Source organism: Phoca vitulina, unplaced genomic scaffold, assembly GCF_004348235.1.
Source record: "Phoca vitulina isolate PV1807 unplaced genomic scaffold, GSC_HSeal_1.0 scaffold9, whole genome shotgun sequence".
NCBI classification, from domain to species: Eukaryota; Metazoa; Chordata; class Mammalia; order Carnivora; family Phocidae; genus Phoca; species Phoca vitulina.
Window position 1 is genome coordinate 59,919,064 of NW_022589712.1, and position 27,900 is coordinate 59,946,963.

At 35.5% G+C, this 27,900-nt stretch overlaps 2 protein-coding genes across 4 annotated transcripts; one reads left to right on the forward strand and one right to left on the reverse strand.

The window, feature by feature from the left end:
• PNISR (PNN interacting serine and arginine rich protein) lies at positions 1 to 27,729 on the forward strand. 3 transcript variants are annotated; one of them, XM_032408184.1, is made up of 13 exons: positions 1 to 111; positions 10,052 to 10,131; positions 11,794 to 11,912; positions 13,340 to 13,528; positions 14,900 to 15,123; positions 16,585 to 16,756; positions 18,069 to 18,259; positions 19,772 to 19,909; positions 20,344 to 20,443; positions 21,175 to 21,228; positions 22,295 to 22,465; positions 23,516 to 24,602; positions 24,845 to 27,729. In XM_032408184.1, exons 3-13 carry the CDS (start codon positions 11,825 to 11,827, stop codon positions 24,873 to 24,875), a joined length of 2,445 nt encoding a protein of 814 aa, XP_032264075.1. In that variant the 5' UTR covers positions 1 to 111; positions 10,052 to 10,131; positions 11,794 to 11,824; the 3' UTR covers positions 24,876 to 27,729. The 3 variants fall into 3 exon arrangements, with proteins under 3 accessions (XP_032264075.1, XP_032264077.1, XP_032264076.1); XM_032408185.1 differs by lacking the exon at positions 10,052 to 10,131 and having other exon boundaries at positions 14 to 111; XM_032408186.1 differs by lacking the exons at positions 14,900 to 15,123; positions 16,585 to 16,756; positions 18,069 to 18,259; ... (4 more) ...; positions 23,516 to 24,602; positions 24,845 to 27,729 and adding an exon at positions 13,746 to 14,893.
• Positions 5,531 to 6,136, reverse strand: LOC116634642 (transcription factor BTF3-like). Its single transcript, XM_032408187.1, has one exon. It carries the CDS (start codon positions 6,017 to 6,019, stop codon positions 5,531 to 5,533), a length of 489 nt encoding a protein of 162 aa, XP_032264078.1. The 5' UTR covers positions 6,020 to 6,136.
• Positions 27,730 to 27,900: the final 171 nt, after the last annotated feature.

Here is a 27,900-nt window from a genome sequence, read left to right on the forward strand (position 1 = left end):
GCAACCAATCGGGCGCCATCTTGTCTTGTTCGTGAAGAAGTAGAAGCATCGAAAGGTTTGGAGAGGTATTGCAGGAACGGTGGCGACAACGGTGTTCCGGAACCAGAGTGGGTAAGTGGTGGAGAACAATTACGCGTGGGGACTTCGCAGGCCATTACAGCCTTCTTGGTTTCTGTGGCGAAGCTAGCATAACTTAAACACGTAGGCTGCGTACGCTGCTTGGCGCGACCGCTGGAACCTCATCTCCTTAAAGCGGCGGTGTCCGCCCGACTTGGTGAGTCAGAGCTGTGCTCTCAGTGAAAAGGAAATGCTGTTATTAACGAGAATGCTCACGACCCCTTCCTCTTAACTATGAGAGTTTTCTCTCGGGTGAGAAGGGACTAATTGTTGGGCTCCTGACCGGCCGTTAAGCACTGCGCGTGCGCAGTGGGAACCCCCTTATGGGGAGGGGGTGCTAGGGGGCCGAGGAGGCGGGGGCCGGACCTGGACCTTTTGCGCTGTGCAGTTCGACTACGCAGGCGCAGCCAAGGGCAAATGCGTCCTGTTAACTACAATTAGGTTCCCTAGTTTGTAATTTTGTGTTTTTATCCAGTGATGGACATTATGTGTTAAGGTTCACGAGGGAAGAGTATATCCAACATTTCAGTTGTGTTACCTTGTGGTGAATATTGTTATCTGAACATCATGGGCGTTCGACAGGTTTTGATTGTTGATGGCTAATTCATAGAAGAGCAAAATAAACTTGGAATTTGTGACTTGAGTGCAGCTAAGAAAAAGTGAAAACAAACTTGAACACCAAAGAGTCACTTGTAGGACTATCGTGGGGCTATAGGGATAGTAACAGTAAACCGGTTCTTTGAAGATGTTCATGAGACTATATTTTTTTAAAAATTATTAATAGACTTTATTTTTAAAAACCGTTTTAGATTTACAGAAAAATGGAGCAGATGGTACAGAGTTCCCATATAAACACCCCCGCCTTACACACACACAGTTTATTATTAGTATAGGTCAGTATGATATATCTGTTACAATTAATGACTAATATTGACAAATTATTATTAACTAAAGTCTGTAGTTTGTTCGTATATCCTGAGTTTTAACCTAATGTTTTTTTCTGTCCCAGGATTCCATTTAGGATAGATGTTAAGTTGTCATGTGTCCTTAGCTTTCTTTTGGTTGTGACAGTTTTCACGCTTTCTTAGTTTTTGATGACTGTTACAGGCTGAATTGTGTCCCTCCAAAATTCATATGTTGAAGTCAGTACCTCAGAAGTAGCCATATGTGGAGATAGGGTCTTTAAAGAAGTAAAATGAAGTCATTATGGTAGGCCCTAATCCCTTATGACTGGTGTCCTTATAAGAAGAGATTAGGACACAGAGGGGAGACCATATAAAGATGTAGAAGACAGCAATCTATAAGTCAAAGAGCGAGGCCTTCAAATGAAACCAACCCTGCTGTCCAAGTTCAATCTTGGACTTCTAGCCTCTAGAACTATGAGGAAATAAATTTCTGTTCTTTAAGCTACCCAGTGTGTGGTAGTTTGTTATGGCAGCCCTAGCAAACTTAATACAGTGACCTTGACAGTTTTGAGGATTACTGGTCAGGTGTATTGTAGCGTGCCCTCCTACTGGAATTTGATGTTTTTCTCATGGTAAGACTGGCAGTAGGGGTTTTGGAGAGGAAGATTGCAGAGGAGCAGTGCCTTTTTCAGAATATCCTATCAAGGGTATGTAATATGAATGTGATTTATCACGTTGGTATTGACCTTGATCACCTCCTTAAAGTAGTGTTTGTCAAGTTTCTCCACTGTAAGATTACTCTTTTCTATCCACCTCCTCCTTTCCATACTGTACTCATTGGAAGGAAGTCCTTTTGCACAGTCTACATTTGAGGATTAGAGAGTTATGTTCTCCCTCCTTTAGGGTGGAGTATCTACATAATTTATTTGGAATTCCTCTGCATGGGAGATTTGTCTGTCCCTGCCAATTTACTTAATCATTTATTTATATCAGTATGGACACATGAGATATTTATGTATAATTTGTGTTATAAGCCAATGTTAACTTTATTTTGTTGCTCAAATTGTTCCAGCTTTGGACATTGGGAGCTCTTTCAGTTGTCTACAGTGAAATGCCCCCATCCTTTTAATTTTTTAATTAAAAAAAAATTTTTTTTAGCACTTCTTGGCACTATAAGATGCTCCAGACTTTCTGTATATTTTTTTTATCTCAGTCTGAAGAATCAGTTATTTCTCTAAGGATTCTGATTCCTTTTATTGGAGAGTGGTATTAGAACCAAGATATGTGTGCTTTCTGCTACTGGGGTGTTGTTTCCTTTAGGCTCGCTTGCTCTCCATACATTTATTTTTCAATTATTACTTTTTTTTGTATCTGTATCCAAACTATCCAATTCTCCAGTGTTTTTTGAGTGCCTCTTCTGATCTACAAGCTGCAAAGTATTTAAATATATACTAAAATTTGTGTCCCATCAAGTAGCAAAAGTTTTTTTTTTTTTTTTTTTTTTTTTACTACATTTCACATGATTATAAGGTTAGCCTTTACTGGGGCCATTTCCACCTAACCTGAATTGAACAAATTAATTCCTTTTGACTTTGAGGTCAGTCAGCTGGTATGTAGGGTTGAAATGGCAGGGGAGAAGAAGTTTGTTGCATTTTGTGGTTTTTAAACTGTGTATGTGATGTGAGAAACATTTCACCATATGGATCAAAGCATAGATGTGTTTCTGTATCTCTGATTTTGCAGTTAATGCTTAAGTGCTTTATTTATTTTTTTTTTAGAGAGAGGGCGAGTGCATGCACATGCACGCATGCCCCCCCCCCCCCACACACACACAAGGAGAGGAGGGGCAGAGGAAGAGGGAGAGAATCTTAAGTAGGCTCCATGCCCTCCAGTGTGGACCCTGATGCGGGGCTCCATCTCACAACCCTGTGATCATGACCTAAGCTGAGATCAAGAGTTGATGCTTAACCGACTGAGCCACCCAAGTGCCCCTTATTTTTTTGATGCTAAATGCTTTAAAACAAAACACTACATTTTCATCCTCATTCATCTTTCTCGGTTTATGAGAGGACTTTTGCAAATATTAATGATTGTCATTTAAACAAGTAATTTTAAGAACCCCAGAGCAGGGCGCCTGGGTGGCTCAGTTGGTTAAGCAACTGCCTTCGGCTCAGGTCTTGGAGTTCCAGGATCGAGTCCTGCATCAGGCTCCTCTCCCTCTGACCCTCCCGCCTCTCATGCTCGCTCTCTCTCTCTCATTATGTCTCCCAAATAAATAAAATCTTTAAAAAAAAAAAAAAAAGAACCCCAGAGCAATATTTTAATACAGAGTCATCTAAGAAATGATAAGATAAATGATGATCATTTCTCATTGTGTTAGTTTCTTAGGGATACTATAACAAATTACCACAAACTGAGTGGCCTAAAACAACAGAAATTTATTCTTTCACAGTTCTCTGGGCCAGAAGTCTGAAATAAAGGTTTCTGCAGGGCCATGCTTGCTCCACTCCCAACTCCCCACCCCTGTTTTAGAGGAAGATCCTTCCTTGCCCCTTTGTCTCCTTCTAGCGCCTGGTGGTTCCCAGCAGTCCTTGGTTTTCCTTGGCTGTAGACACGTCACTCCAGTCTCTGCTTCTGTGGTCATAATGGTGTTCTCCCTGTGTGTGTCTGTGTCTCTAATAAAAACACCAATCATTGGATTAGGACCTACATTAATCCAGTGTGACCTCACATCTTGAATACATCTGCAGAGACCCTATTTCCAGATAAGGTCACATTCATAGTTTATGGGAGTGTGGCTAGGACTTAAACATACCTTTTTTAAGGGGACACAGTTCAATCCATAACACTGGTCATAGTCAGAAACTAGATTTTTCCAGCCATATGTGATAACTTGGATGATCGGATGCAAACCGTGGTTATTGGTCTTTCAATTTTTCCTAAATCCCAGTTGTTTCCAAGGAAATAGCAGTTAATTTAATCCCATAAAGGAAAAGGCTTCCAGCCTGGCTGATCTATAATCAAATTTTCCAAATTTGAGTTGAGCCTGAGATCTTTAAAATTAAGGCTAAAGGAAGGACAAATAACTTGGAGTTGATTTTTGATGTTATAAAATCAGAATAGCAGTAATAAATGTTACTTTCTTCATTGAATATTAGTGTACTTACTTGTTAATAAATTTTAGTGAAGAGTAAAGTATTTCACTACTTAATATGGGCAAAGCACCATGGAGAATTCAAATAATTATAAGACTCTGCCCTAAAGAAGATCTTGTTTGGGGAAAGAAAAAAAAATGAAAATTCATTGTAAGTCTCTATAACTGTATACTGCATCATCTTTAACTTATTATGGAAATTTTCAAACAGTGCAAAAGTAGAGTGTAGTGAACCCTAATGTACGTATCACTCACAGTTATCAGTATTTTCTAAGTCATTATTAAACCAATGTTTAAATGTCAGTTTTAAAGCTACAAGGCTGTTAGGATATAGGGCTGTTATTTCATTGAAAAATACTGAAATTACAAGATAAATTTTTTTATTATTGCCATATGTGCCTTCATATTCCTGTTTTCCAGATTTTGCAGTTATGTTTATTAGTAAAGAAGATTATATGGTGAAGATGAAGAAAGTGTGGGGTTTCTGAATCCTTTCTATCAAATCACGTATAATCAGTCATGTTCTTTAATCAAGAATTAATTGATGAAATCCATTATCAAGCATTGTGCTAAATGCTGAAACATATAAAAGTTTATATTAAATATTTGAGTATACTAAGTCTTTTCTTAAAATCTGTTCCTTTACAAAATTCAGTATAACTCTATATTTTATTCTCATGACCAGAGATACCCTTTTTGGACTAGATTATAGAAATTTACTCCAAATCCTTCATAAGAAAATGAGACAGAGGTCACCTAATTTGTCCAAAGTCTCATGGTTATATTACTTGTGTGATGTTTATTGCCTGTATCAATGACTGTGCTGATCAGCTTCCTTTGATTCTTTAAAGATCTATAGACTTATTTTTATTTATTTTTTTTATTTTTATTTTTTTTTAAAGATTTTATTTACTTGACAGAGACACAGCGAGAGAGGGAACACAAGCAGGGGGAGTGGGCGAGGGAGAAGCTGGCTTCCCGCGGAGCAGGGAGCCCGATGGCAGGGCTTGATCCCAGGACCCTGGGATCATGACCTGAGCCGAAGGCAGACGCTTAACGACTGAGCCACCTAGGCGCCCCTAGACTTTTTTTTTTTTCTCCTAGGCAAAGAACTTTATTAACCTTGTTTCAAACTTTATTCCCAGGCTTCTTCAGCTTAATTAGCTGCAAAGAATGAATTGTGTATAAGCAAAAACTGAAAAGAGCTGCAGTGTCCAAGGGGCTTGGGCTTAAAAATATTAGAGATCTAGATTTTATCGGATCCACGAACAAAATTTTAAAAAGCAGTCATAATGTAAAATAGTAGCTCCCAGTAACTTCTTCAAGTTTTATGTTCTTCAGAAGTTGACTCAATTCAGTTTGCTTCATTCTTGGAAGCTTCATCAAAATTCTTCACAAGATCTGGAACTTCATCATCATCATCCTCTCTGGTAACAAGTGGTGCTTTTCCATCCACAGATTGTTTGGGCAGAGCTTCAGCCAGTCTTCTTAAACTAGTCAGACTGTCTGCACCAAGTTGGTTTAAGATACTGGGTAGCATTTCTGTCAGCTGCTTTGTCTCAGCATGGCCTGTAATGGTGAAAGTGTTCGCTGCCAGTGATGCCTGAACTTCGGGGTTGTTAAAGTGGATCACTGTTCCTTGGTTTGTGAACATATTCACTTCTTCAATACCAGAGATATTGTTTACCCCTAACTTCTTTAAGGAGAACTGAAATTTTTTATCATCTGCTGTAGCCGTTCTATGAACCACCTTCTTCTTTCGGCGAGCAGTTCCTTTCCCACCAGTGCGCACTTGTGCTTGCAGTTTGGCGAGTTTCTCCTGGTTCATGATAGTTTCTTTCATCTTGTTGGAGCGGAAATGGGACCGCACGGGGGAATAGGGTTGGCACTTGGGGTCTCGGGCGGACCAGCTGAGATTAGGTGCACACTGCCTCTAGACTTATTTTTTAAAAATACACACTTGGGACACCACCTGGGTGGCTTAGTCGGTTAAGCATCTGCCTTTGGCTCAGGTCATAATCCCAGGGTCCTGGGATCGAGTCCCACATTGGGCTCCTTGCTCACTGGGGATCCTGCTTCTCCCTTTGCCTGCCTCTCCACCTGCTTGTGTGCTCTCTCTCTCTGACAAATAAAAATCTTTAAAAAAAAAAATAAAAAGACACACTCATGGGGCATCTGGGTGGTTCAGTCAATTAAGCATCCAACTCTTGGTTTTGGCTGGTCATGGTCTCAGGCGTATGGGATTGAGCCCCACATCAGGCTCTGCCCTCAACGCAGAGTCTGCTTGTCCCGCTCCCTCTGTTCTCTCCTGCTTGCTCTCGCTCTCTCTCTCAAAAAGATCTTTTAAAAAAAATAAAAATACTCATGGTAAAATCATTCAAAGAATACAAAGATATAAAATAATTAACATTTCCTGATCTCTGTTTTTACTTCCTAGAGCTTACCAGTTTTTAAACTTTTTTTGTAATTTTAGGAATTTTCTATACTAAATTGCATTCTTTTTTTTTTTTTTAAGATTTATTTATTAGAGAGAGAGAGTGGGGGGGGCAGGGAGGGGCAGATGGAGAGAGAATCTTAAGCAGACTGCACTGAGCGTGGAGCCTCACATGGGGCTTGATCCCAGAACCCTGAGATAATGACCTGAGCAGAAACCAAGAGTCAGAAGTGACTGCGCCATCCAGGCGCCCCTAAATTGCATTCTTTTTTTTTTTTTTTTAAAGATTTTATTTATTTATTAGAGAACAAGCAGGGGGAGCAGTAGAGGGAGAGGGAGGCTCTCTGATGAGCTGGGAGCCTGACGCTGGGCTTGCTCCCAGGACCCTGAGCCATCCAGGCACCCCTAAATTGCATTTTTTTTTTTTTAAGATTTTATTTATTTATCTGACACAGAGAGAGCACAAGCAGGGGGAGAGGGAGAGGGAGAAGCAGGCTCCCTGCTGAGCAGGGAGCCCAACGTGGGGCTGGATCCCAGGGTCCTGGGACCATGACCTGAGCCGAAAGCAGATGCCCAACTGACTGAGCCACCCAGGTGCCCCTAAATTGCATTCCTAATAAGAAAAAAATCTCAAGTGGGATCATTATTCATAGTGTATCACACTTTTTTAAAAGATTTTATTTATTTATTTGACAGACACAGCGAGAGAGGGAACATGAGGGGGAGTGGGGGAGAGAGAAGCAGGCTTCCCGCCAAGCAGGGAGCCTGATGCGGGGCTTGATCCCATGACCCTGGGATCCATGATCTGAGCTGAAGGCAGATGCTTAATGACTGAACCACCCAGGCACCCTAGTTTTTTTCACTTCTTAAGGCAGTTTAGAAGACTTTTATATGAAAGTCCATCTAACTCATTGTAATGGCTGAATAACAATTGACTGTATGGTTTACTTTTATCTCTGCCTTAAAAGTGACCTTAAAAGCAGATGTTCCCAGTTATAAACATGTTGCAGGTTTTTGGGTAATCTGGTGAGTATACTCCTCTATGGTTTAAGTTCTTTAAGTGGAATTGCTAGTTCAGAGGGATGTGCATTTACAATTTTGCTAAAATACGGTAACGCTAAATTGTCTCCACAAAAGACTATTGGGTATTTTACCTACTCCCTCATTCAACACTCATCCTCTGTGGCCAAGTCAAGTTTCTCAACTGCAGACTTAATTGAAGCATTTTATTAAATACCTCCTAACTTCTTCTTTGACTTTTACTGTCACCTTCTTTGCTATGTTTTTATTCCATTCTGTTTCTCACAATTTTGCATCTCTTTTCGTATTTTTCTCAGCCTAAGTGTATTAAACACTGTATATGAATAGTAGCTTCCATAAAAACTTGGGGTTAAGAAGCCTTGGAAAACATAGTAAAAGTAGAAGTGACTGGTTTCAACAAACAAAAATGGCTACAAGTAATACAAATCAGTCTGTTGAAAATATGCAAGTAAAAACTTATTGAGCATAGGAAAACTTTTGAAGTTTCTTCTTTTATTTTTAAATAATAAAAGCTTCAATTTATGATCTTGTGAAAGGTAGGGACAGGAAGATATTTTTCCAAAGATAAAATGAAATCTGGTTAAGTCTCAAATTGCTTTTATTTTTTATTTTTTTTATTTTTTTTTAAAGATTTTTTTTTTTTTTTTTTAAAGATTTTATTTATTTATTTGACAGAGAGAAACACAGCAAGAGAGGGAACACAAGCAGGGGGAGTGGGAGAGGGAGAAGCAGGCTCCCCGCTGAGCAGAGAGCCCGATGTGGGGCTCGATCCCAGGACCCTGGGATCATGACCTGAGCCGAAGGCAGATGCTTAACGACTGAGCCACCCAGGCGCCCCAAGTCTCAAATTGCTTTTAAAGAAGAAAAAAGAGTTGAGTAAAAATGGCTTGGCTTGATTACCAACCCCACGCTCCCCCCCCCCCCAGCCCATTTGTAAACTTGAGGAGTGCTATCAAAAATGATACTGAGAAAGTCTTTGTGGTGATATTAAGCACTACTTTTTGAAGGTTCTTTTGCTGAGTTTTCATATGTTTCTCATTTAATCCTCACAAGAACTCTATGAAGTAGACACTATGTCCTCTGTTTTACAGATGAGAAAACGGAGAATTAGAGAGTGGTTAATTTGCCCATGTTCATACAGCTAGTGAATGGTTTAGGTAGGCATCAACAACCAGAGCTTGTGCCTGAAGTCCAGGTTACAGGTGATGGTCAGAAACTAAAAAGGAGAACTGAACAAGTTGTTCGTGACAACCATTAAACATGAGTAAGTGAAAGTAACTTTGGAGTGATTTTTAGAGAAGTAAATCTGTATTGGAAATTATGGTAGGGAGTAAGTACACATAATTTTCTTTTTTTTTTTTTTTTTTTTAAGATTTTATTTATTTGACACAGACAGCGAGAGAGGGAACACAAGCGGGGAGAGTGGGAGAGGGAGAAGCAGGCTTCCTGCAGAGCAGGGAGCCCGATGCGGGGCTCAATCCCAGGACCCTGGGATCATGACCTGAGCTGAAGGTAGACGCTTAATGACTGAGCCACCCAGGCGCCCCAGTACACATCATTTTCATCATTAACGTGGTTTTACTGAATGCACATTTCTTTGCAACTCTAGGAGGCACTGTATAGAGCTAGTTATAATGCCTACATTGTATGAGTTTATAACCTATGACAGAAAAATCCATACATTGAGTTCTGATATACAATTAGAGCTTTGGAAAACACAGCAAACCATGCTTACACCAGCTTTTTGGATCTCATAAATACAACCATTTCCTTATCGATAACCTTTAAAAGTAAATAGAAGGAGCCAGAGACAGTTCATTTTCTCAGTTGGTATTTAGTGACTGCTGTGTGCAAGAAGCTGGAAGATAAAAAGAATACACTTGTCTTTCTATCAACTTTTAAAAGCTGTTGATCTAATGGGAATAAAATGCAAACGTTCGAGGGACAAGTTGTTTTCACCTTGCTGGTGTTAATTTTTAAAATCAGAATTTTATAGAAAAATCTAAATTAAAGCATTTTATTACTTCTTTGTGCCATTTAAGTTAATACCAGGTGGATGAGATCGTCTTTTCAAATGTTTGTTGTTCCTTTTTTCTCAGCATGTATGACAGTACCTAAATTGTTTGACATTATTTTGTATTAATGAGTTCTTCCAGTAGATAAAAAGATATTTTGAGAGGAAAAAAATGTTAAGTTTTGCTTTCTTATTTGTGATGTACCAATTTCCCTTAACTTTATAATGGTAAATAGTTTCTCATTATAAAGTTAATGGAAGAAAAAGCTCCAGATTAATTTGGAGATGATCACACTTTGATGTTGCATCTCTAGAATTTATTTTTATTCTAGTAACTCTTCATAATCTAAGAGTAAACATATACTATTTTTCTTTCCCCCCCTCAGGGCATAAGTAATCTTGCTGCTATGCTTCCAAGCTGTAGTCTGAATCAACCTAAATTTTAAACAGAAGGTGAACCTCTGAGGTCAGTCAAAATAGCAGTTGGTATTTCTTCTGGGTGTTCCTCTTTTGTTAATTGTTACCTTTTAATTAAAGTTATGAAGGGTTCTAGTAAGTCATTTAGCTTTTAAAGTGTTTAAAGGCATAATTGAAAAAGAGGAGAGGGGAAAAAGGAGAGAAGAAAGAAAATCTGAAGAGAGATTAGAAGCAGCAGCATATGTAGCTTGGAACTGATACCCAGTCCAGTCATTGGTCTTATGTGTGGTGCTGCTTAGTTTCTATTTTGCCATATTCCAATGATGCCATTATAGTAGACTGTATTAGCGTAACTAGAAGTCAAGTGCACTTGACTATTAAGAAAGTCAAGGTAACAAAGGAATGCATCTTTCCTAATTTACAGTGTTCTTCAGTTGAAAGGTCAGGATCTGCCATTGATAGAACTCTGTAACATTCTGTGAATGCTGCAAAGACTAGAGCTGCAAACTCTTAAGAGACTGAATTTAACAGCCAGTTGTCCTATTTGAGTGGGTATTTCTTACTTCCTTATTAATCTGGCTTTTTTATTTTTTGTGATCCTGCAGTGCTGAGCCTTGCTTTTGTCTTGTTTTTAGAATAGAGGAAAGGGTCCGTCTAAAAAGATTCATTTAGTAAAAATTTATTTAATGCCTGCTCTATGCTAAAAATGAAGAAACATACCCTACTTACCATGTCTGTCATTGGTTCTTGAACAGGGTTGTATATCAGTGTTGGATAACGTACAAATATACTAGACTTGTAGGAATTTTAAACTTTTTATTATGAAAGTTTTCTAAGTAATTTAGAGAAAAGTAGACTAGTGTGATGAAACCCCTCCTCCACACCTATCACCTAGATTGAGTAGTTACTAACATATATTCTCTCTCCCTTTGTTTTCCATGCTATTTACATGTTAAGAAACTTGGTCTTGTAGACTGTCTCACCTTCTGGATTTGTCTGATTGTTTCTTTTGATACAGTTTATGTCATTCTTTTGTTCGTTGTAATTTCTTTATCCTTATCCTGGAAGTGAGATCCAAAAGCTCAAATGGATTCAGTTAGACATATTTGGTGAAAATATTCATAGTGATTCTGGGGACATAATATATCCAGGAGGAGACTCCTGATAGTCTTGTAGGGGTGATATTTCAGCAACCTTTGAATTTGATTTTCTATCAACTTTTAAGATTTCCTGAATCAGTTGTTTCATAATTTCATTCATCATCATCATTCTAATTCTCTTCTACTTCTGCATTTGTTAGCTGTAATTATTTGTAAGGATGAGTTTTCCTTCCTCAGCTGGAACTGTTGTTTGGTTACCCTTTGTAGGGAGTCTTGGTTGGGGAGAGACTAAATCACTTTTTTCCTTATAATCTTTAAGATAACTATATTTTCAGAGATCTGTATTGGAAAAAAATAGATTTTTTCCCCCATCTTTTTGAGCTAAATTGATTAGAGCTATGCTTGCTATCAAGCTCTGACACCACCATTAACATGAAATTTTATACTCTTGCTTGCCAACCTAAAAATTTCAGTAGCCTCTGGCAGCCTGTTGACCAGAATTTTAGAGCTCTAATCACATAACTGTATCATCCTATGATAATTTTTGATGTGTGAGCTTTTAAAATTCAAGAACTCTCATTCTCATTTTTTAACTGTTTATTTTGTTAAAGGTAGAAAATCAAATATATTTTAAAAGGCAGGATGTGGGATCAAGGAGGACAGCCTTGGCAGCAATGGCCCTTGAACCAGCAACAGTGGATGCAGTCATTCCAGCACCAGCAGGATCCAAGTAAGGAAACAAATTGAATTTGGAAGTTGTGGAAGGGGAGATAGAGATGAGTGGGAGATAGGCGATGGGATTAAGGGAAATGAAATTGGGATTGATTTATTGGAGCATTTTATGAACAAAATTTTATCTTTTCTCATAAATAATATAGCTATAGGATACATATTAGGGAATGGATTTCTCTTTGGAGGACTTCCCCAAAGAGTAGAAAGCTTTATGAATATTTTACATTTTCAAAACTGATTTAGTTCTTGTTTTTCTAAAGAAAGAGAAAAATCTTCCTTAAATGTGTTGCTTAAGTAAAACATACTTCTGTTGTTAATTCCAAATCTTACAATTCTATGTAGCTCATAGTCAAGTGATGGTATGCTATATATATCATTTGGAATATTTCAAGCATATATGGAGGTAGAAAAGAATATAGGGAGCCCCCATTTATTATTTAGCTTTAATAGTTATAAACTCATGGCCAATTTTGTTTCGTTGATATGACCCTTTCCACTGCCCTGCTTTTATTGGGTTAATCTGATTGTTTCTTTTTTTAATACCTACATAGATAGCATTCTTTTATAGGACTATACTGTAATTTAATAAATCACTTTTGGATGATTGGGTGTAGCTTTTTACTTTTTAAAATAATTACCATAATTTTGTATACATGTCATTGCATTGTTACTTGTCCAGTTATTTGCTGAGGAAAAAAAAAATCGAGGAACTAGGTTTCTTAAATCACTGTTGCAGATTTGAAAAGTTTTAGATACACATTGCTTAAGTTCAGCTCCACCTGGGTTATACCAGTTTATGTTTCCACCAAAATGTATGAGAATACCTGTTTAATCTTCATGAGATGTGAAAAAACATCTTATTCTACTTTGTTTCCTTTATTTATAATATTAGATTTTAAAATGTTATGTATAGATATTGGAGAAGGGAAGAGGACCTTTAAGATAGCAGGGCAATACATTTCGAGTAAAGAATGACTAAGGAGATGTGTTTTGACTAGAGAAGGGAGCCATAGTAAAAAAGGGTGATGGTGAGGAGGAACAGGGGTAGATAACTGTATTTCTCCTGTCTTAAGATCCAGTGTAGGCCTGGGTAGGACCTGTTTGAAGAAGTGAGTTTGATCGTTTGTTTTTACAGTAGTTAAAAAAAAAGAAAAGACTTTTAAAAGACTAACTAAACTAAGGTACAAGGGATAAATTTCTTATGAGTTAATATTAGAAATCAGTTAAAAGTGTTTTTGTAGAGTTGTTAAATTATTTTGTAGCCTGGATATGGGTTATTTTCTAAGCATCCTTCCAGCCATAACATTCTGTAGTATTTAAAATCTCTAGTAAGGAATAACTGAGATGGTTGTTTTACATAGAGGCACTATTCCTTTTAGCTCTTAAATTCTGAATGCTAAATTCTGCTGTGTTAAATTATGTTAGGCCAGATTGACTGGGCTGCATTGGCTCAAGCTTGGATTGCCCAAAGAGAAGCTTCAGGGCAGCAAAGTATGGTAGAACAGCCACCAGGAATGATGCCAAATGGACAAGATATGTCTACAATGGAATCTGGTCCAAACAATCATGGGAATTTTCAAGGGGATTCAAACTTTAACAGAATGTGGCAACCAGGTTTGTTGTTTCATGTTATCCAGATTTTAGGACTATTTTTAAAATAAAATGTGGATTAAATTAAACTGTTTAATTTGCTTAGTTTTATGACTTCTTGAAATTAATGCTCCTTAAAGAATAGGCAGTTTCATTAATTTTGTGGTTAAAGTTATTCTGTACTCAATCTGCTAGCATTGTGGCACTCAGTTTGATTCTTTTCTTGGTTCTTCATTCCTAGGCTGACAGGGGCTGGGAACACTGGAAACCTCACTTGGCATCTAGGGAAGAGAGCATTCTATGTCTCTCTGTTGCAACCTCTGGCCTTTTCAGAAGCAGCACTGGCAGAGCAAAATATGTCTAGTCTCTAATTAAAGAAATACTGTGTCACTACGTGACAAATTAGTCTGTCAAATATACTCTGCCCCTACCATCCACCCATCTTTTTCTTCCCTTTTTTTTCAGATAGTGAAGATCTTCCATAAGTTTTTATCTGTTTTACTTTTTTGTTTGTTTGTTTGCTTTTTTACTTCACAGTATGATTTAGATTTCTTGATGCTAGTTCAGTTTTCCATGTCTTGTGTTATTATTTTTAATAGTCACTTCAAAACATTTATGGAGGAATCTTACATTTGAGTATGCTGATGGTGAAGTTTTAATCTCCCTTTCCCTGTTGATACTTATTATTGTTTCTCAATGTAAGAGTGGAAAATTCAGGAGATAATCCTCTAATATCACTTTTAAAAGAATAATGAATATTCTAATCTTTGATACTCTGAGGTAGTTTATTTCTAGTTTTCTTGAAGCTACACCAAATTTCCCCAAGTTTGAAAATGTTTTGGTTCCCAAGTTCAAATTCATAAATGACTCACCCTGGCATTCCCACTCCCCAACTTTATTCTACTGGCTTTCTTTGTGACTTGGGCAAGTGATTTACCTCTGTGTGCCTCAGTTTCCCCTCCTTAAATTGGCAGAAATAATACCTGATTTCTCCCTACCTCACAGGGATGTTGTGAGGATAAATGTGTTCATGGAAGAAAAAAATTATATATAAAATCTCAAGGTGTTATTTTTTATGGTGTTGTTATTGAACAGAAATAGAAAAATTCAACAAGAAAATTGCTTTGGATTTTGTTACATTTATTAAAAAAAATAATTTCAGGCATTTGATTTCTATATGTTTAGGATATGAATTAGAGTGGAGTTAGCTCATTTGAATTATTTATTAGTTTAATTAATTGCTTATTTTTAAGATATACAAGAGGAATTTGACCAAGAAGTCATAAATTTTTAAATCTGTTTCTTTGCTGAAAAATCTTTCTTGAGATCTTAAAAATTTGTGTTGATTTTGTTATAACCCCCTGTTGAATGTTTTTATGCCTAAATCCTAAATAGAATGGGGAATGCATCAGCAGCCCCCACACCCCCCTCCAGATCAGCCATGGATGCCACCAACACCAGGCCCAATGGACATTGTTCCTCCTTCCGAAGACAGCAACAGTCAGGACAGTGGGGAATTTGCCCCTGACAACAGGCATATATTTAACCAGAACAATCACAACTTTGGTGGACCACCCGATAATTTTGCAGTGGGGCCAGTGAACCAGTTTGACTATCAGGTGAAAGATATTTTGTTGCTTTAATATTGTAGATGTGCACGTAATCCATTCTTTGGAAGTGTCTCATCAAGAGTACCTAAGATCTGTGTTTCACTTTTCAGTCTTGTACAGATAAGGGTATATTATGTCTTAGAAAAGTTATCAATTTTTGGGTATTAAAATCATTAGATTCTTATTTTCTGGTTTTTGATTTGCTTAGGACAATGATATAAAGGATTGTTAGGGAAAAGTTTGGAGAAAATGAAAAATGTGTAAGTGCAATAGCTATATGATGTTTTGTTTTCTAATAATTTCAAAATGGTATATTTAAATGTTGAATAAAGTTTAGAAAATGCACAGTAGTTGAATACATTATTTGTCAATAATAGATTATGGATAAGACATGAATAAAATACATGAAGAACAGAGTATCTTCCTAAATGCAGTTCCTTCTGCTATGTAGAATTACGACTTCTAGTGATGTCATTTTTTTTTTCCATTCTGACATGACATGTTAATGGAATTGTACATAATTTCCTTTGTAGCATCTAATTCATTCCTAGGGACATAGAACTCTATGGGGAATAGTAACATTATGTGGGGCTTTATTTTCTCTAACTGCTCTGCCAAGGGTCCACCTTTAAACTGCAGTGCTAGGTATCATTTTGAAATAACTGATTGCAGTTGTTACCTTATAAACTGAGCGATCATAATTCAGAAGTTTGAAAAAACTCACACATTATTTCACTAATTAGATTAATAATGGACATAAATGTAACCAGTATTCACCTTGAGAGTAATCTTTATTCATACATATTCAGATAAATGTGGTATACTCATACTTGGTATACAGATATGACAGTTTTTGTTTGGTTTGGTTTTGAAGAAATGTAGTGGCAGGGAGCTTCTACTTACACCCTATTGATGGATCCCTATGCTAACAAGCCAGAGAGCTCTGTTGGCAGTGGGCTTAGAAAAGCCTCTGAAGATAGCAAAATTGCAAAAAATATTTAATGATTCAATAACTTTTATTTTGTTTAAAATAGATACTTATTGCAAGATTATAGAAACAAGTTCCCCTAAGAAATAACTTAGAATTGATTTAAAAATTTTTTTCTTGTATTTTCTAGTTACAGAAAAATTGACACGTAATTTCTTGGTAGTGGAAGGACTAGTTTATAAATGGATTCAGAATGAAAAAGGTCATATATATATATATCCTTTCCTATACTTCTTGGAAATAGTGTACTAGCTGAAGTTTAGATGGCTCTTTGCATTTACATAGGCAGAAAATCTTTATCTTTCTTAAGAAGAGTAAGCCTAGGTTCTTGGGGCTACAGAAATATCGGTGGATATTAGAACCATGGAATTCTTGGATTTGCTGCACACATGGATTTCTACTGTCCCAGTTCATAACACACGTGTATCCCAGAGAGTATATTGTATTAATGTGAAGAAAAATAAACTGCAATACTCTTTCAGCATGGGGCTGCTTTTGGTCCACCGCAAGGTGGATTTCATCCTCCTTATTGGCAACCAGGACCTCCAGGACCTCCAGCACCTCCCCAGAATCGAAGAGAAAGGCCATCATCATTCAGGGATCGGCAGAGATCACCTATTGCACTTCCTGTGAAGCAGGAGCCTCCACAAATTGGTAGCTATTTAAATTTAGTGAACCACAGTTGGCATGATTTCTTGATCATGTATCTTAAATTGTTCTCACACTTCTGATATGTTAGGAATTGATAGTTTAAAACCCTATCATTTTATAGTCATAACCCTTTAAGTTACAAAAAGGATACTGGTATAAAATATAAAAAGTTCTGAATAATTTTCTTTAAAAAATATTGTTACCTTAAACTCCAAATTTTGTGATAAATTATAAATTTATCATGGCCATAGCATCTTGATATTTTTTCAATGTTGACAATTTGATATATATGCCAGTTTATGAACAGTTCCCCCTTTTAAAACCTGTTAGTTGTTCTCTGTCTCTGGTCTCTTTCCACTCTCCATTCATCTGATACACTAATGTCAGATTCATTTTCCTTTTATTATTTCAAATTTCCAGAAGTATTTTGGGAGAAGATTTAAATTTTTAACATAACTTAGGCCTAGTGACAAGTTACAAACTTACACTACTTTATATCTAGAAATTCAAATCGAACACTTAATAGACCAGAATGTTCAAGTCTTAACTTTTTATTACAAAGTAGACATTTTAAGAAGATTCTAACTTTTTTAACTTACGGAACCATACTTGTTCAGATGAATTCTCAGGGTGAAAATAGACTTATGCTTTGGTTTGACTCTGTTCTGTTTTCGTATTTTAGGAAGCAGTGTAGTGTAAGAGTTTGGCTTGGAATTAGCCCACATCACTACTACCGTCTCTTTTTTTAAAGATTTTATTTATTTGAGAGAGCGAGAATGAGAGAGAGAGAGCACATGAGAAGGGGGAGGGTCAGAGGGAGAAGCAGGCTCCCCGCTGAGCAGGGAGCCCGATGCGCGACTCGATCCCGGGACTCCAGGATCATGACCTGAGCCGAAGGCAGTCGCTTAACCAACTGAGCCACCCAGGCGTCCCACTACTACTGTCTCTTTAATTTTGAGCACATCACTTAATCTTTATGAGCCTCAGTTTTCTTATTTGTAAAAGAGATTGAGTAATAGTGATTTTTTTTTTTTTTAATTAAGCAAGATGATGGTTTAATGTGCTTTCATAGTGCCTGGCTTATTATAAGCATTAACACAGTATTCACTGCTGTCATTAAAAATGATCTTAAAGAGAAGCATAATGGTTAATGGGTTGCTTTACCACTGTCTTACTGGAGAATAATAGTTATAAGTACTCAAGTGGCACCAGGATTCTTTAATTTACTTAAAAAGTTTTAGAAATTCAAGAATAAGGAACTCATGCATTTATGATTTTTACTTAACTTAGAAATACTTCTTTTCATGTGAAACAGATGCAGTAAAACGCAGGACTCTTCCAGCTTGGATTCGAGAAGGTCTTGAAAAAATGGAACGCGAAAAGCAGAAGAAGTTGGAGAAAGAAAGAATGGAGCAACAACGTTCACAATTGTCCAAAAAAGAAAAGAAGGCCACAGAAGATGCTGAAGGAGGAGATGGCCCTCGTTTACCTCAGAGAAGTAAATTTGTAAGTGTTAGGATCACTTAACATGAAAGTCCGTGTGATTTATATGTGAAAATTATTGAACTAAATTAATTTAGCCTATAGAAAAGTATTAGTATAATATTCTTGAGATTACTTTTAGTAAGTATTTTGAGGATTATGTTTTTATGTAGTTATTGAGGGTAGAGTAAGGAGAAAAGAGGCAGTAAGTTTATAAAACATTTCTTTCCAGAGAGAAATTATTCTGTGGGATGCTAGATAGGTCTTACCTTGAGAAACGAATCTATTTTCTTGTTGCAGTACAGCTGATACCCTAGTGGCGGATTATAAGACAAAACTAAGTTAAAATGGCAAAAGAGGAGTAAATCTGCCTTTTTTGAACATTTAAATGTGTGTTTATACCAGAGGATGTAATAACTTTAATAGTTTCTGACATGAGCACTAAAAGTAACAAAGTTAAATTTAACTTTAAAGCTTCATCATTTAGATGGCGTTGAGTGGGTTAGGAATTTTTTTATTTACCAGTAATGTGCTCTCAGATGACATGATAGCCACAGCATGGGCCAGTATGCAACTCTGGAAATAGGTTGGCCTCCCAAGGCCATTTTGTGCTTCAGAAATAAATCTCAGGGAGACAGTAGGGTAACTAGATTTAAGCAGACATTGGTTTAGCTTAAATTTCACAAATGCCATAAGTTACTTTTATCTTTTGACAAAAGAACCATGCCAAAGATGTGTTTTTGTTGAAGACAAAGAAGAACCAAAAGACTGCCACTATTAAAGTTCACTTTTTTTTTTTTGTAATTTTTAACTCTTTAGGTGAAATAGTGGATTTCCAGATTTAATAGGTTTAAGTGTCAAAAAATTGTTTGGAGATTATCTTCCCTCTCTTCCCAAATGCCTTTGGCCTTGTGTTCCATATAGTCTTCCCCTGATTCAAATAGTCTTTCCAAACTAGTATTTCAATGATCACCTTGTCTTTTACTTAGTAGGACTGAAAACCTACAGCCAGAAACAAACTGCTGGCATTTCTTCCATCTGAAGTACATCTCATTTCTTATCTGTGCATTTCATAGCAAAAAAGAAGCAAATTAAGTCATAAGATTTTAGGTAAATACCTTAGAGTTTTAAAAGTTACACTGAATAATATAAATGTGGTCCACTTACCCAGAGTTTTACAAGCCGCTCATTTCAGAACCATCATATATAATGGATATTAATTAAGTTAGTCTTGGCATGATATATTTCTAGTTATTTATAAAATAAAGTCAAAATTGACTAAGGAAAAAAATTTGAGACGTAATTAAAATAATTGAATATCATAAGCTATCTTGTAATCTTGTATTTCCTTTCAGGTAACACTTTATACTACTAAATGAAGTCTGTAGTATAAAAGTGTAATTTAGAGAGAAATTTCATTTTTATATATCTGTTTCATAGTCTTTTTAATTTGGAGTTTTAAAATAGAGTGTGTAAAATAATGATTTTACATTATAAGCCTGAATTTGGGCTACCCATACTATTACTTGTGTTTAGGATAGTGATGAGGAAGATGAAGACACTGAAAATGTTGAGGCTGCTAGTAGTGGAAAAGTCACCAGAAGTCCATCTCCAGTTCCTCAAGAAGAGCAAAGTGAACCAGAGATGACTGAAGAAGAGAAAGAGTATCAAATGGTAGAATGTTAAATTTCTTACCACATATGTACAGGGTTTTTAAAAATTTGTTATTTTTATTTATTTATTTTTAGAGAGGGAAAAGGGGTGTCGAGGGGGAGAGAGAATCTTAAGCAGGGTCCATCCACGCCCAGCATGAAGCCCGACATGGGGCTTGATCTCACAACCCTGAGATCATGACCTGAGCTGAAATCAAGAGTCAGACACTTAACCAACTGAGCCATCCAGGCACCCCAGTTTTTGTATTTTAGAATAATTTTCAAGATACTCAGTTCCTTGGAATGGTTGATATGATCTCTTCTTTAAAAATGTTTTATAAAATGGCTTTGCCCATTAAATTTTTTGAGAATATCAAACTGTATTAGTAACTATAATAATTAAATTAGAAATAATATACATAAATATATATAAACACATAAAATACCATTTCATAGATGTTGCTGACAAAAATGCTTCTGACCGAAATTCTACTAGATGTCACAGATGAAGAAATTTATTATGTAGCCAAAGATGCACACCGGAAAGCAACGAAAGGTATATTGTGGGTGTTCTTGGTTTTGTTTTTCTGGGAGTGTTTTGGTTTTGGTGGCTATTTTGGACTTTTTTTGGTTGTCCTTGCTGAATTCTAGCAGATATTTGAATATTTTCTTCTTGCATGTTTTAACTCTCCAGGAAAGGTTAGGTTTGTAGACACCATATTAAAACTATACAAATATTTTTCTTTTACCCAGCTTGCCTGAGCACAAATTAGCAATTATACTGTTGTTCTATAAAATGTATAGTGGAAAAATTCTTGATGTTCAATTTATTTCACCTGATTTTGTTTTTTTATAGATACCATGGTATTGGTGTATAACTTCTAATACAGTTCAGTTTCACTAATGAATTGAATTATGAACCTTCAGTTTTCACAGTTTACCACTTGTAGTTCTTACAGAAGCAAGAAATTCACCCATCCCCCCATTTTTAGTAACACAAAATATATTGAAAGGAAAATTAAATTATGGACCATACCTCAAAAATAAAATACTTGATGTACTGGTCAACATTTTTCATCATTATAAACCAATTTCAGCTCACTTCAGAATTATAATTTCAAGGCCAGACATGCTACTGGTTTAAAGTGAATGTTATGTTTTTAATGTTTCTTCTCTCCCCAAAAAGCAGCAATAGTAGTAGATTTAACAATACCATAGACTCTCATGACTATGAAATCGTGGCTATTTGTGTTAACATGTTGTTCCTGTTGTTGATGTGATACAAAGCTCCTGCAAAACAGCTGGCACAGTCCAGTGCACTGGCTTCCCTCACTGGACTCGGTAAGTGTTTTCCTTATTTGTGAGAGGGCCTTAAAGGGAAACTCACACTTACCTTGTCTCTCTACATGTTCTGTTTTGAAACTGTACTGTTCCTACTCAGTTTATAAAACCTAGGTCTTAGGGTTATATCAGTCTCTAAAAGGTTTGCCTATTTTTTTGACTAAAGCATTCACAGAGGGATTATTATAAATCATTGTAAATGTGACTAATTCATAGTTTATTGGGGCAAATTGTAATAGTTCATAATTTAGCTGTGATAATATTTAAGCTCACTTTCAAAACTATTGCATACATGCTTTAGGGAGGAACCTATCCACTAATGCTTTTAAGCACCTTTATTTAGATTGTGTTGTAGTTAAGTCGAGTTTTAACACAGAGGAAAAGAGTTTATCTTATAGTATCATTGTATAATAGTAGTGATGTGTTCATAATTTGCTCTTTGCATGGTATATTCTCAGGTATATAAAAGCTTAAACATGCCTTTTCCACATCATATCAAATTGATCTTTGTGGGGACCAACAGAAATGGGTAGAACCAAATGCCCATGTGATTTTGTGATGATTACTATTTAGGTCACTTCAGGGTGGGGAGTAGTTTTAGCACCATACCATTTCTGATCAATGAGAATTACAGTATTCTAATTTTTTTAGGGAAAAAATACTTTGCATTCTACCTGGGATTTCTGAGCTTTGAACAATGAAATAATTTTAGAAATACTTTTAGGATCATTGGTAGTTGAATTGACTGTGCTTTAGTGAGGCTTTGTTATTGCCCTGTTAAATGGTTTTGTTGGTTAGGGTGAACAGTAAAACAAAATCATTATCACGGTTCCTTTGTGGTGAGAAATATATGAAATACTCCAGAAAGAATGAGATTCTGTTAATTTTCAGGAGGGATTTATGAACACCTTAAGAATTGAAATTTATACTCCTCCCCACCCCGAATAAGCATATTCTTCCAAGAAAAGGCAATTAAAAAAGAAATTAGCTTTCTTCTCGGACCTTAAAAATTTTTTAGTGTATAGAATAACTTTTCCATATGATAGACTGGGCTTTATGCACACAGGTGGACTGGGTGGTTATGGATCAGGAGACAGTGAAGATGAGAGGAGTGACAGAGGCTCTGAGTCATCTGACACTGATGATGAGGAATTACGGCACCGAATCCGGCAAAAACAGGAAGCTTTTTGGAGAAAAGAAAAAGAACAGCAGCTATTACATGATAAACAGATGGAAGGTATAGCTTTTAGACTCCCTTAATTTTTGTCTAGTTTTGATTGTGTTTCTTTTTATTTTTTTAACCAACCTAACAATATCAAGGATAGAATTAAGGTTAGAGTATGGATAATATGTGATGTAACTGAGACTAAGAGTTTTGGCTTATTTGTAGTTTTTATCAAAATTAATTGTAGTATTCAAAATATGTAGTTTACAAAAGGTAAACTTTGTCTTGTTTTGCAAGATGTTAATTTCAGTAGCTGTAAATTAAGATACAGTGTATTTTTATTTCTTTCTAAAGTTCTCAAAATGGAAAAAGGCTTTTGAAATTTGTAAAACTATTGAAAAGTAATTTGTTGCTAGGATATTTAATGTGTAGCTAGTATATTTGAGGAAATAAAAAGAGAACTTAATAGAAGCTTTTTTATGCAAAATATTGTATATGACTGTAGTTCTTTAATGATATTAGGAATATTAGGAATACTGACTGAAAGAGTATTTTGAAGTTTTTGGAAAAATCCTACTTGGACAGTTGGGAAGGTAATTATTAAGAGTTAGCAGTTGAAAATTCCCTATAAATTACTTACTTACCTTTAAGTTGCCTTATTGGACAAAAGGGAAATCTTTTCAAATGGCTTCAAATGTACTTTTACACTTTGGTACTCTGTTGCTGTATTGTCCAGGAGCATGGCTAACTACATGGTAGCTATTGAGCATTTGAAATGTAGCTAACCCTAAATTGAAATATGCTGTAAGTATGTATAAAATACATAATAGATTTGAAAGATTTTATGAGGCAGAATATCTTAGTATTCTTTTAAATTTATTACATGTTGAAATGATAATATTTTTGATATATTGGGTTAACAAACTATTGAAATTAAGTTCATCTCTGTTTTTTTAAAGTAGTCACTAGACAATTTTGAATTGCTTATGTGGCTTGTATCCTATTTCTGTTGAAGAATGCTGTTTTACTGTTACCATCTAATAGCTTGAAATTTGGTAATTTGGGAGTTTTTTTCTTTATACATTTGACTTTTCATAGTATTTTTGTCTTTTTCTGTTTCAGAAGAAAAGCAACAAACAGAAAGGGTTACAAAAGAGATGAATGAATTTATCCATAAAGAGCAAAATAGTTTATCACTACTAGAAGCAAGAGAAGCAGACGGTGATGTGGTTAATGAAAAGAAAAGAACTCCAAATGAAACTACGTCAGTTTTAGAACCAAAAAAAGAGCATAAAGAAAAAGAGAAACAAGGAAGGAGTAGATCAGGAAGTTCTAGTAGTGGTAGTTCCAGTAGCAATAGCAGAACTAGTAGTACTAGTAGTACTGTCTCTAGCTCTTCATACAGTTCTAGCTCAGGTAGTAGTCGTACTTCTTCTCGATCTTCTTCTCCTAAAAGGAAAAAAAGACATAGTAGGAGTAGATCTCCAACAGTTAAAGCTAGACGGAGTAGAAGTAGAAGTTACTCTCGCAGAATTAAAATAGAGAGCAATAGGGCTAGAGTAAAGATTAGAGATAGGAGGAGATCTAATAGAAATAGCATTGAAAGAGAAAGACGAAGAAATCGGAGTCCTTCTCGAGAGAGACGTAGAAGTAGAAGTCGCTCAAGAGATAGGCGAACCAATCGGTCCAGTCGCAGTAGGAGTCGAGATAGGCGTAAAATTGATGATCAACGTGGAAATCTTAGTGGGAGCAGTCATAAGCATAAAGGTGAGGCTAAAGAACAAGAGAGAAAAAAGGAGAGGAGCCGAAGTATAGATAAAGATAGGAAAAAGAAAGACAAAGAAAGGGAACGTGAACAAGATAAAAGAAAAGAGAAACAAAAAAGGGAAGAAAAAGATTTTAAGTTCAGTAGTCAGGATGATAGGTTAAAAAGGAAACGAGAAAGTGAAAGAACATTCTCTAGGAGTGGTTCTATATCTGTTAAAATTATCAGACATGATTCTAGACAGGATAGTAAGAAAAGTACTACCAAAGATAGCAAAAAACATTCAGGCTCTGATTCTAGTGGAAGGAGCAGTTCTGAATCTCCAGGAAGTAGCAAAGAAAAGAAGGCTAAGAAGCCTAAACATAGTCGATCGCGATCCATGGAGAAATCTCAAAGGTCTGGTAAGAAGGCAAGCCGCAAACACAAGTCTAAGTCCCGATCAAGGTAGTATACTTTTTAAAGTATTTTGTCTGATTTTTAAAAAAAATTTGACTGAATTTATTCAAAGTTGAAAGTGTCCTTTCTCTCTCTCTCTTTAATAAACTCAGTTTGGTACTTGATAAATGATCATAGTCTTAAATAATTTTAGAAATCCTGTATAATAATATTTATTTAAAAATTGCAGATTCTTTAGTGTAAAATACATTTTTATTTTTAAATTTGTCTTTTCCCTTTTTTTTTTTCAGATCAACAACCCCTCCCCGTCGTAAACGCTGAGGAATGATGTGGCAAGAATGCCATGATGTTTAAAAAATTCCATGAGTTTTAAGGGCTTGTCTCATTATAGAGGCACATTGTGGCTGTGTAGGTGAAACCAGAATCTTTTTTTTTTTTTTAATCTGTAAATAGGTGTACTTTTTCCAAATGCTGCTCCAAGTTACTTAATAGGATTTCTTTGTATTACATTTTTTTCAAAAAATAGTGCTTAATAAGACTATAAACATGCCATTCTCTTTCAGCTGTAATGTTCTTAAAATTATTCTTGAATGTACTGTGATGTCAATAAAGCTCTTCAGTTCATTTTTGTTAACCTCTTGCACCTTAATTTTATGATTTTAATCTAAGGAACGTACTTTTATAAAAAGGCAGCTGGAATTTTGTATAACAGGTTTTAAAGGTACTTCCTCTCATCTTCCCCAAAGAAAATGGTTTTAACTTAATAGTTTGTCAAAGTTTGTAAATTGTACCCATGGATTTTTGTCAAATTCCAACTTTAAGGGTGTGGAAAAGAGCCAAAAATAGACCTTTACTTTTCATTTGGAAACATTTGACAGCTTTCTAAACTTTTCTTCCTATTTTGAGGATTTTCAAGTAATATATTCTCTGTATATAAAGTATGGTTTACTTCTGTACAATGAAATTGCTGGAATCAATCAAGCCAGTGCACCATTAGAGTCATTTATAAGGAATAATTGTGTTTGACACTAATAGTCAAGTCTGGAACTATATTCTGCAGTTATCCACTTCTGTTTTAGAAGCATATTTCAAACACTGGGGGTATTACAAAAATAAGACTCAGAATTCAATATATTTATTTATATTTTTAAAGTATAATATGACCTCAGCTCAGTGGAGGAGTGCTATATTATGCAGGTTTGTGTCAATTTCATGACATTAAAATGGTCTGGTTTTGTCACTTTCTTACAATTATGATCAGTGAGTGGTCTAGCTATTTAAGGCAGTCATAACTTACAAGTAAAATGAGGCTCTGCAGCCATTTAAATGCTCAACTGCTTTCAGGGTCTTTTTATGTGATTATTCACTTATGCCACAATAGTCAGATACATCTCTGAAAACAAATACTTTTAAATTTTAATTTGAAAAGAGCAGGTGCAGGTCACGGAAAAGTTTTAAAGTATGCCTTCTTACCAGCAATAGTTCATTCTAAAATAAGCCAGACTTTTGCCAAGATCAGTGTTTCTTCAAAATGAAGGTAGAAATAGATTTGTTAAGTGTGCTCTTGTACCTCTACATAGGTTCTTAAATAATTTTGAGCAGTTATGCATTTATCTAGAGGAAATAAATCAACTGTGAATAAATGCATGTTTACCAAAATGGTTGTTTTACAGTGCATTTAGTTCTGATATTTATAAAGTTGATATTCACAGAATAACTTTAGTTTGGAATTCTATATAGTTTAGACATCAGTCACATGTGGAGACAAAATGAAAATGTGCAATATTTTTTATGTAGGTGAGCTAACACAATGTACCTAATTGCAGAATTATCAGATTAATTTGTAATAGATAAGTTGTATAACATTTTCATATCTTAAAATGTTTTTTAGATCAATCTTCAGGTGAAACTATTTTCAAAATAAAATTCTACAGAAAAGTTCTGTTGGCTATGATACGCACATTTTTGGGCAAGACAAATGACTAGAGCCAAAAATAATATTTGACAGTTTTATTTACTCTGCCATAATATGCAAGCTTCTTATCATTGAAATCTGTATTTTTTAAAACACAGTCATGATATATGTGATTATTAGTAGATACATCAGTGTTAGAATTAGATATTTGGGTTTTTTAGGTTTTATGGATAATTTAGAGAATTCATCATTTCACTGACATGTAATGAAGTATGTTTACCTTAGTGGTAAGATTTTATAAAATAGGGCTTCCATGATTTGGGATGTGAATGCTAACACACATAAGTTAAATAGATACATAATTTGGTTATGAAATCTAAAATGACACCACCAGAAAATCAATAGATTCAATTTTTGAGACAATCATTGGTCTGAATTGGTTAATAAAACTGTCTTGGGGTTCTCTTTTAAAATATTTCTAGTGTGTTAATCATACTTGTTTTTGTGCAATGGGGGTAAACCACACCATTAAGAGAATAAAATGTAATTTGGAAGAGGTAATTACGAGATTTGTTTCATGAAGGCCCCAAAATATAAATAAAGACTGGTGTGGAATCTCAGTGTATATGTTTTCTGCCATTGTAACATGTCTTTTTTTAGCATCTGTTTCTAATGGTATAATACACAATAGGTGAACTTCCCAGACATAGTCTATTTTTTTTTAGTGTCTAAGTTACTGTTTCTTCAAAGAAACACACCAAGTATAATTAATTAGTAGGTGAGATTTTTTATTTTATGTGGGAATTTTTACATAGGAATTGTATAAGGTTCAAGTTCTGTAATACTGTCTTATGGAAACCTTTACATTTAAATGGAGCTTTTCTCTTATATACATTAAAGTCTATTTTCATTTATTGAAGTCTCTAAAATGTACTAATCATGGTTTAATGGAAATACTAGATCCCTTGGATTGTCCTGACTCTGCTGCTTAATATATTTTGGGCAAATCACATAAACACTATGAGCCTCAATTTCTTCAACTGTGGAAGGGGGGAATTCAGTTATTTCTAAGGTCTTGAATACTTGTAGCCCTTAAGTTTTTCAGTTTTAAGTAGAATTTGGCTGTGATGTCTAACACTCTAAAGAAAATAGGCTTTTTTAGCCCTTAACATAACTCGTGTGATGAGTTACATTATATACCACAAAGGTTTATCAGGTATTATCTATAGAGTTTTCCTCTAAATACACAAAGGATTAAATCTGCCACAATCTGATTATGGTAGTATAAATTGAAATTATCCTAAGTTACCAATTTATGTGGAATTCTGTAAATATGAAAATTTACCAGTTAAACTCTGAGTAGGTTTATATCATTTCAAAGGGATAAAACTGTTAGCTGTAAGGGAGCCCTTTACCCTTAATTTGAATGAG

Bases quoted from the DNA above. Each gene is read 5' to 3' on its own strand.
- LOC116634642 (XM_032408187.1), bottom strand. From the start codon at position 6,019: ATGAAAGAAACTATCATGAACCAGGAGAAACTCGCCAAACTGCAAGCA.
- PNISR (XM_032408184.1), top strand. From the start codon at position 11,825: ATGTGGGATCAAGGAGGACAGCCTTGGCAGCAATGGCCCTTGAACCAG. The intron at 15,124-16,584 runs GTGAAAGATATT...ATACTCTTTCAG, and splicing joins TGAACCAGTTTGACTATCAG to CATGGGGCTGCTTTTGGTCC. The intron at 19,910-20,343 runs GTAGAATGTTAA...ACCATTTCATAG, and splicing joins AAGAGAAAGAGTATCAAATG to ATGTTGCTGACAAAAATGCT.